The 10839-nt window shown below is 37.6% G+C and overlaps 1 protein-coding gene across 1 annotated transcript in view; it reads right to left on the bottom strand.

Annotated features, from left to right (window-relative positions):
* MRPS5 (mitochondrial ribosomal protein S5) overlaps positions 1 to 10839 on the bottom strand; it is an 88589-nt gene that overhangs the window by 74717 nt on the left and 3033 nt on the right. The window contains exon 2 of the mRNA XM_009274818.2: positions 3088 to 3225. Coding sequence (XP_009273093.1) covers positions 3088 to 3225 — 138 coding nt within the window. The remainder of the gene's footprint in view (positions 1 to 3087; positions 3226 to 10839) is intronic.

The raw sequence follows: 10839 nt of genomic DNA, 5'->3' as shown, positions 1-10839 counted from the left end.
ATTTCTTTAAAATTTTAAAAAAAAAAAAATCATATTTTCACTCTGATTCTCAAATTAGGAACAGCAGAAAAAATTAACAATTTAATCCAAAGAAAACTCACATAGGACTACAAAAATTTAATATAAAATGTAATTAAGGAGCAGGCTTTCAGGAACTGATGTTTCCAATACAGAACACAAACACAGATATTTGTACTGAGTACAACTGCTTCCAGCAAGCAAAGCCTCTAGAGACAAAACGCGTTACTCTGAGTATGATTTTATATTGTTGGTCTAAATGATTCTCCCTTGATTGTTACAATCCAGTTCTATAACCTCTGAAAAATCATCGTATTCCTTATTCTGTATTCTAACCTAAGAGGAAACATCACCTAGCAACAGAGAAATTAAGTTCTTCTTTTCATTTGTTCCCAAGGGTAGCTAATGGAATTAATACTGCGAGCAGGAAAGCATAATTTTTATATAGTCCCAGTATCAAATAAAAGTTCTTTATTTTCACATACACTCGGATACACAACGGATGTTGAGAAAATTACACTTGCTAGTTTGGATGATTAGGGTCAAAGATAACTCCTATGGCTGGGAGACAGCCAAATCATTTCAGTATTCATGACTCATCTGTGTGCCTCTGCTGCCTTCAGGAATGACAGCCCATGTATTTCAACTCAATTCTGTGGCTATCAAATTTAAATGGTCTATATCTCACATTTTCCTCATCTACAGGGCAGACAGATACATACTTCTTCCATTAAACATATAGCACTTTCTATCAATGTTTCTCTACAACTGAAACTTAAGCATCTGTTCAGAAAGTCTGGATTGGTGGGATTTCCCAGTCTGTGTGCCTGCACATAAGAGCACGTAAATATACTTACAGGTAAGGAAAAAAGATCTGCCCTATCCTCTCAGACAAAAGCTGGACTGAAATAGGCACAAGCAAGACATTATCTGCAAATACCAGGTCTATTGAGACACATTGAAAAAGGAGGTAAACTTTTCAGAGGAAGTTATTTCTTCTTTAAACATGATCTGAAAAACCTCAGGCCTTTCCATATCTCTAACTAAGCATGTGAAATTGTTAAGTAAATGGAAACTGAACTGCTTCCCATAGTGGGGAGGGTGGAAAGGGGAAAGGAGGGAGGGACAGAAGCTAAGCCTGGAATAACAAGATCATTTTAAATCACTTCATTACAAACTCACTGAAATATGTCATTGGACAAGAATAAACCCCTGTGTATGTTTCTGTTAGAGTTGCAGGAGACAGCTATCTGGGTAAGGATCACAGACTGCCTAGGATAATTGCAATTCCTTCTATTTAAATGAGTTAAACTGTTTTTAATAGTTAAATTGAAGGTACAGATGACCCTACTAACAAAAGCATGTTAATATTTTTAAAAGTATGATGGAAGAGAAGTAAACCTTCACTAATGAGATAGAAAAGTATAGTCACCTTTCTCAGTCACAAAGGACTGTCATTTGGTTGACATTTCACTTGAAAATTGTTTCACATAAAATGGTCATATCTGCATTTTTAATGTTACCACTTGTGAAGCAACTCCACTGCTAGAGGATATGAGCAATTTATACTGTTAATATCTACTGCATTTGAATTTTGAAGATTTTATTTTTGACTTCTGTAAGAGAAACTGTTCTTAGAATAACTACTTTGAAATAAAAACCTTCAGTCTTCCGAATCTGATGGCTACTGTCTCTGCTGAATACATAAAGGAGGTAAACTTAAATTCTTCCAAGTTGTTACATCTTACTAATTAAGCCAATAGTTTTAGGTAGTTTGCCTAAATACAACTCATTTAAAATTTTATTAAGTCAAACAATGGGGATGCCATCACAACAAACATTTTTAATTCAGTCATCTAACAAACATTTTTCATTAAGTCATCTAACAAGACAGCTGGCAAAATTCCTGGTAAAACAGACCTCATCTAGACTTTGTGAATATGAACATAAGCATAATTAAGGAAACATCTAACCTACAAATTGTAATCACATTGCAATCACTTGCAGTGCTATATTTTAAAATTAAGATAAACAGAATAACAACAGTGCTTAGCTTCTTACATATTCTTATCTTGTGACTGCTTGAGTGGCTAAGTTTTAAATTAGTTTTTCCTGCAGTTAGCATCCTTAGAAAACCTTTACCATGCAGACCCTCTTGTTCACACTGCAACCTTTTGCAGGTCTTTTGAGACCTCTCTACCCTCAGTCAAAATTTACTGGATAAGACGAACAGACAGCCAACATGACTGCTTAAACCCCATTTCTTTAGCAAACGTAAAGAAAACAAATACAGTATTCTGCCACTCCGATGTTGAGAAGAATAGGAAGAGACCACCAGTTCTGAAAGCCTAATTTTGCAGAGCTCTTACATCCTATGGATTATAAACAAAGAACTTTGACTCTCAAACTGCTGCAGTTATCTCCTCCAGAGATTACGTTCTTACTATTCCTTCTCTTCCCCTATGGGATAGGATAAGGAACCGCAAAACATGTGGAATGGCCCCTCAGCTACCTCAGTTCACAATCCCAAGCGTGAATTTAAACAGCTATCATTTCTCAATTATGTTAAGCATGTGTGTAATTCCTTTCAGGACTGGAGGAAAATACTGCAGCTGTGCAGACAATTAGCAGGACATTATCAACAGTTTTTGTTTAACACATTATTGCATTTTAGTTATTTCATTTTTCAGACAGCACAGCTTGAACAGTATGTCTTGCCTGTGGCTCAAAAATCATTTGGAAAATAAACACACAATTTACATTCTCAATAAAGGACTACGAAACAGAGGGCAAGGTGCTTCCCCCCTTCCATCCAATGACATATATTAGATGGATTCACTGTGACATAAATCAAACCCTTGCTTGCTATTAAAAGATAATAAACTGACCTTGTGCACGCACTTCTGTCAATAGCTGTAGTTGCAACTATAATCTTAGGAGATATGTAACTAGAATAGATGCAAAAAGTTACTATACATAGATTTACATGACTGTATCTCTCCAAAGCAAAATTTTCTTTCCTTCTTCTGTTTACTACAGATAATAATTTGAATTCAACTCAAGACTTACACGTATTGAAGAAACTGCTTTGTCTGCATTGCTTGACTGTCACATTCCAGGGGGCAGAGATGGAACACCGTGTCTGGAAAGCCCACGTCAGGCTAGAATATGAACAGCAACTCCCTTTCACTGGCACAGAAGCAAATCCTGAGAATGAAGACAGAAAGGTGTTTATATACAGCACATTTTCTTCTTTAAAACAGCACTTCCTGCAAATATACACGAGACAAAAAAATGGTAATATTTACTCATACAGCTTAGTTTCCAAAGGGAATCAGACTTGAACCTTCTGTCTTGAAGTGTAAAGCAAGCTGCAGAAGGGAGGGGAAATATTGCAACAGAAAATGTCACAGAGAGAAGGCGGCTAGAACGTTTCTAACATATTGCTGATAGAGTGAGAATGCACCCTCAAAAAGTAGAAATATTGTTCTAGCAGCAAAATATGCAATAACGTTCCTGGACACAATCAAAAGTAATAAATAAATACATCATTAACTACTATGTGCTATGAAAACCAAACCTGAAATCAGCCCAATAATTCTGTTCAATATCTTCATTAATGATCTGGATGGGGGGGTAGAGTGTACCCTCAGCAAGTTTGCTGATGACACAAAACTGGGAGGAGTGGCTGATACATCAGAGGGTCATGCTGCCATCCAGAGGGACCTTGACAGGCTGGAGAAATGGGCTGACAGGAACCTCATGAAGTTCAACAAGTTGAACTTGCATGGCAAGTGCAAAGTCCTGCACTGCATGCATCAATACATCCTGGGGGCTGAACAGCTGGAAAGCAGCTTGGCAGAAAGCAGCTCAGGGGATCCTGATGGCCACCAAGTTGACCATGAGCCAGCAATGTGCCCTTGCAGCAAAAAAGGCCAACAGCATCCTGGGCTGCGCTAGGAGGACTGTTGCCAGTGGGTTGAGGGAGGTGATCCTTCCCCTCTATACTCAGCACTGGTGAGACACACCTGGAGCACTGTGTCCACTTCTGGGCTCCCTAGCACAAAAGAGACGTGGACATACTGGAGAACTGGAGATTGGGAAAAGTTTCTTCACTGAAAGGGTGGTCAGTCACTGGAACAGGCTCCCCACAGAAGTGGTCATGGCACCAAGCCTGTCAGAGCTCAAGGAGTGTCTGGACAGCGCTCTTAGTCATATGGTTTAGTTTTAGGTAGTCCTGCGAGGAGCAGGGAGTTGGACTCGATGATCCTTATGGGTCGCTTCCAACTCGAGATACTCTATGATTCTATGAGAAAGTCCAGCAAAGGGTCATGAAGATGATTAAGGGGCTGGAACATTTCTCATAAGAGGAGAATCTGAGAGAGCTGGGACCATTTAGCCTGGAGAAAAGCAGGCTCAGGAGGGATCTTACCTATGTATATAAATATCTGAAGGGAGGGTATAAAGAAGACTGAGCCAGGCTCTTCTCATTGGTGCCCAGTGACAGGACAAGAGGCAATGGGCGTAAATTCAAAACCACAAAATTCCATCTGAACATAGGAAAACTTTTTTTTTTAACTCTCAACTGAACATGGTCCTGGGTAATCTACTCTAGTTAACCCTGCTCTGAGCAGGGAAGATGAACTAGATGATCTCCAGAGGCTTCCAACCTCAACTATTCTGTGATTCTGCGAATTCGTGAACCTGACTTACTCTGGCATCCTGAAAGGAGAATGTACCTCCAGAAGTACCCTCCCCATGGCCCTCCAGATTTGATTATTATAAAGCTAGCCAATTACACATGCTTTTATCATCTCCAGAATAGATTACTTCAATATAGCATACATGGTGGTGCATTTTCTGCCCGGTGGCTCAGCTGACACAGAAAGGTTGCTATTCTATTAGCCAAAGGGAGCATGTTATAACTGCTAAGGCTCAGGTGCTTACCTACAACAATGAAAGCAAGATATGCTTTCATTTATTGACCATCACAGAGAGGTGGTTCTTCAGAAGTAAGGAATCTGTATTTTTCCTGCTTACACAATCAATCAGTCCAAACAGTGTGCATATTCAACAAACTAAAAAGGGCTATACTGTCTTGAAATCAATTATTCAATGTGTTACTCAGAAAATTATAATAAAAATTTAAAAATCTACTTCTTCCTAAACTACATCTAAATTCAATCTTTTCAGCTAGATTTTAAAAGCAGAAAGTAAGTATTGTAAGTAACTTTTGTCATGTTCTGTTACCATCCAGTACCAATAAAACAACAACCCATTTTTTGAAGTCAGCTCCTTCTAGGCAAATAACAATCAGTTCCGTTAACTGGGGTAATGTAGCAGGAAGGTCTAAAAAATTCCTCTCAAAGTAGTCTTAAAATGTAAATTTATCATCATTTATTCCTATGAAAAGTTAAAGTTGACAGTAAAACTCCACTATGAAATTTTTGTGATTTTTTTTTATTTTCACAAAATAAAAAGCAGCCTAGAAACAAAAAAGCAAAAAATAGGAATAGAAGATTCTTAAATATCTGGTTAAATTCACAGAGAATGCAGAACATATCACTGAGTCATAGTATGAAACACATATAAACAATATGCTAGTCACTACTCAAACACTTCCTTTCACTTCAAACTGCTACTGAACTAGCAGTCACTCCTAATATGAACTACATAGACAATGTTAATGATAACTGTATAAGCACACACAATTTTTGAGCTGTTTTGTGTTTTTAGTATGTATTTAATGACAAAACGTTAATCTACAAGATTAAATTAACAGTTCATCTGAGAATAATTTTCACAAAAATTACGTGAGGTATTAATCTATTTTTTGAAATGGCATGCAATTAAAGAAGTTATTTTTTAAAAAATAACATCATGTATCTACAACTAATTTAAAATTGCACTGTGTGGCAGTATTTATAATTTCCCTTGCTGCACCCTTTAATTGCCTACAGCTCGAAATTGCTTCAAAATACTTGCAAAATCTAATCCCGTCTTCTTCACACACTTACAAATTTTGTCATATCTCAAACATGACTTGAAGTGGCACACTTTTCCCCACTTCACACACTTCCTCTTGGCCTATAGATGATCTTTTCACATACATGAGCACATCTACTGATAATTTCCTTGAACAAGCTTCTTTTAATACGAAGACTTAGTAACTCCTAGTTCTTAACACCTTTTGAGAAAAATGAGGAAAAAAAAAATGGACATTTATGAACAGATGCATTAGTTCAGGCTAGTGGCCTAAGCAGCTCAGTATTCTCTCTCCAGCAAGCACTACAAAGAGCTGCCTGGGGAAGAGTAAAAAGTGAGCAAATATGTACAAATATGTCCTCCTTTGTGTTTTCTCAGTCTCTGACTACTTTCAATACAGGTGATTTCCTCAGAACCACGTAGACATCTTGCATCCACAACGCTCCTTGGTAAGGAATTCCATGCATCTACTACTCACCACATAATGAACCAGATGCTGCTTATTATTATTTTCAGCCTGTCTTTTATTAGCTCCATGGCCTAGTTGTCAGATTGGAAGAGAATGTCAATTCCTATCCATTCCACATGTGATCTAGCAGACTTCTCTCATGCCTCCCCAGGAAGCCTTTTCCAGGTTGAGAAGTCCCAGCCTACTCAGCTGTTGCTCTGGTATTTCTGGTGACCCTTCTCCCCTTTGTATCAGTCTTCTCCAGCTGTGATTTAGCCTTTTGGATATGAAGGGATTTAGAACTTCATCACTTTATATTTATTTACACTGTAATTCATTCACCATTTTATTGCCCATTCACTCAATCTTAGGTAACTCTCCAGTCAGTCTTTCTTTTCTACTTTAAATAACTTAGTACCACCACCAAAATTAATTACCTTGCTGCTCAACCCCTTTTCCAGTGAACTTATGAACATGCTAACCAGTACAGATGTTTATGGAACTCCACTGGTGATTTCCCTCTGACAAAAGGGCTCCAACACTCTTCCCTACATTTCAGTGAATTATTTAAACACACCATGACCTCCTCTCATATCCCACATCTGCTGAACTTCTTAAAAGTCTGTGGTGAGGGACTCTGTTAAAAGCTACTTGGAAATCATGCATGTAGTGCATTAACTGGATCACCATTATCCTACTGAGTCTCTCAGAAAAAACAACAAACACACCCAAGATCTAAGAGATTTGTAAGGTTGAATTTTCCATTACTAAAAGCATGCATAATCTTTTTATCGACATTTATCCTGCAAGTTTTTTTTTTTTTTTAAAAGATTGGTGCCACATTTACCACCTTCCACTCTTCAGGTACCAAAGCGATTTCAAAAGGGAGGTTACACACTCTTACTAGTAATTCACCTTTTTCATCCTGGAGTTCTCTCAGAATTCTTTTGTGAATAGTTTCTGATTCTGCTAATGATCAAACTGTAGATTCGTCCCATAACCTCTTTCACAGTTATTTTAATTTCAGAAATATCTGCTAACTCTCACCACCATCACCACCAAGGGGTACCATATGGAAATATCTTGTTTCTTTTTCCAGTGAATAACGATGCAAAGAATTAATTTAGCTTCCCTGCCTTGCCATCTCTGAGTGCTCCTCTTGTATCCTGTTTGTTAAACTGGCTCTACAGACATTCACTTTGAGTTATCTATTGGAGCAACACTTTATTAGCTAAAATGAGATAAATAACTGGTCAATATTCAGAACATCAGGAAAAACACTAATTGTCTGGGGCAGGCTCAAACATACATTAAAACATTACAGTAAGAAAGTCATTGCTTTGTTTGAATTGGTCATCTACACTTCTAGCAGTGGACGTGTTGGTTTCTTTCACGGTTCTGTAATACAAAAGCATATTCTAAATTTTCTGCCTAAGAAACAATACATTCATTTGGAAAACAAAACATAAGAGTATTAGTTTACTTCATTATCAAAAATATTTGCAATGCAATTTGCTTTTGGTTGGTTGTTTTACTCCTACTTTCATTAGCAAAAAAAAAGTTCCACATTCTAAATACTGTCTCCTTCTGAAATTACAATGGAAATCTGAAAAAAGTCTATAAAGAGGCAATAAAGTCAGGACAAAATGACGAGAGTAAGAAGAATCAAGAGATAGTGGAATCAGATGAATAACTGCTGCAGAAATAAAATTCTGACAGAATGGCTGGGGCACAGAAGAGGAGAAAGAGTCCAGTGTCAGAAAAAGAAGCAGCCAAATAAACACTGGTGTGATAGAAAAATGTCAGAAGACCTTCAACTGATCTCAAGAAGTCTGGTGATCCAAAGTTATTTTTAAAAAGTACTACAACATCCGACTATTACAATTCACAATAGAAGTTGTTAAAGCCCAGGGTGAGATCCTGGCTTCACTGAAACCAGTGACAAATCTCTATTTTCTTTAAGGATTCAATCGTTTTTAAAGTGAGAGCAATTTATACTTTTAAGACTGGCAGCTAGAGAATACCAGTTCTGAGCTGGCAATCAAAATTATATGTCTAGGAAAGCCCGGGGCTGTGCTGACCATATTCTGTACACTGGGAGATGAGACTGTTTTGGTCTCTGAATTGCAGCAGGACAAAAGAAGGAAGAGGAAGACATGGCAAAAAAAACCCCAAACCCACATGATTCCCAAAGTCTGAAATACTGAGTGCTGGTATTTAATAAAGTATACCGAGTCTTCTGTACACATACTGCCACCAAGGGAATAGACACTTTGAAAGGAGAGCAAAGAATAAAAATATTTATGAAATGTAAACAGTTTGAAATGTCACATCTCAATAAAACAGCATTTTGACATGTAAGGATGTACAGTTAATGCATCATATCCTCCACTCCCTACACATCCTCCAAACATCCGTGATGGGATTTTTATTTAAAATCTAAAATGTCTCTTAAAATAAGCTATTCAAAACTGAATCGTTTGTAACAAGGCAGGTCATGAATGCTGGACCTGGTCTTGCCACCAGCAAAAGACATGCCAACAAAGCAGAAAAAAAAAAATGCATGCTTACTATATTTAAGTCGTGCTCTGCACTAACATAAAATTAACCCCTCAGTGATACTTTACTTCCCTGCTATAAACATTACAATTAAAACCCTGCACTGACTTTTAAGTGTTACCCTTTGGTGGTTAAATACAAAATTTTATACAAGTATAAATATACATATATTCAGCACTAAAAATTCACTTAACAAAACCACTATAAAACCATTTCATTCTTCTCACAAGATGCAACAGAAGAATTAATCTCAAGATAGATGGAAAAGTAAACCTAACGGGTTAACAGTCTTATTTCTGCAAGCTTTAAATCCCTAACAGTTTTCTTTCTGACACTCACCCTAGTTCATATACAAGTCTACTACTTTACTGTACCCATTTCATCATAACTTTCCTAACCTTTATTTCAGTTACATACTGGTTTAACATGCTACCTTTAGGAGATTTATGCACAGGGTGCAGTATCTGTCACCACACACAATGCCCAAAATTGGTATGCATTGCCATTTGCTTGCTATATCACCTAACATTCTGAAAGACAGCAAGCGTGCTGAACATCCACATATTTACTTTACTAGTGAATGCAGTGTTCAGCAAGCCTGAGCGCTAATTTTATTTTTTTTAAACAATTGGCAACAATTTAATAATCCCCTCTACTCCTGTAATTATTTTCCACAGGAATTAAATACTGAAAACTGTTCTTACTCTGTTCCGTACCTGAGAGAAAGAAACACTGCATGAAGTTGGTTTCAGCAGTGAGAACTGCATTGTAAAATGACTTTAAAAAAGAGCCATCAAGATGCTTATTGTATGGTTATAATTAGAACTTGGGAAAAATTGCCCGAGTATGGTCCCAGACATACATATGGGAGGCTCTAGGCTGAAATAATCACGACATTCTGAAAAGGTTTACGTACAAGAAAACAGAGATGTTCTGATTAAATTCCAAATTGCGGTTCTGAAAACATCAAGCACTATTAACTTAGCCTCTAATGGGCAATGAAGTTTTTTTGCCTCGTTTTTGTTTAACATTTGGCTTGCTGCTTTTTATTCAAATGAAACTGTTATGCACAGAAATAATACATTCATACAAACAATCGCAACAGGGAAGACACTTCAGAATCATTACTGTTTTTTTCATATCATCTCACAAGTGCTCAAGAAAGGCCCATGTAGTAATGAAATCTTTGCACTAATACAAACTGCTTTTTAAAAAAACCTCCAGCCACCTTGGAAAAATTTGGATGTGAAGAACTTAATTTCTCAAGCTAAAACCCATGCATTTAAAATCACAGCACATGGAAAGGGTCACTATCTACCTGGGCTAAGCATGGAACACAAAGGTAATCAAATCAGAAAGAGTTAGATGGTCACATCTGAAAAGACACAGATCATTTTAACAAATTATTTAGGAGGAGTTGCAGCCTTTTACTTTTCCTGGTCTACTTGCAAGAAATATTTTTTTTTTTTTTTAGGATATACTCTGTGACTAGACAGTGAAAATGTTTCCCTCCACCACAAAAACACCACTGGCCTGCTTTCAAACCTCCCTGAATGCTCAGGCTTAATTGCAGTTTGGCTACAGAATGGGCATCGCTTCATTACAGATTCATTACAGAGGAAGCAGTCAATGACCTGCTATGCCACCTGGACACTCACAAGTCTATGGGGCCGGATGGGATCCACCCGAGAGTGCTGAGGGAGCTGGCGGAGGTGCTCGCCAAGCCGCTCTCCATCATTTATCAGCAGTCCTGGTTAACGGGGGAGGTCCCGGGCGACTGGAGGCTTGCCAATGTGACGCCCATCTACAAGAAGGGCCGGAAGGAGGAT

This window comes from Aptenodytes forsteri, unplaced genomic scaffold (genome assembly GCF_000699145.1).
Source record: "Aptenodytes forsteri isolate BGI_AS27 unplaced genomic scaffold, ASM69914v1 Scaffold272, whole genome shotgun sequence".
NCBI classification, from domain to species: domain Eukaryota; kingdom Metazoa; phylum Chordata; class Aves; order Sphenisciformes; family Spheniscidae; genus Aptenodytes; species Aptenodytes forsteri.
This window is presented reverse-complemented; position numbering and strand designations above follow the sequence as displayed.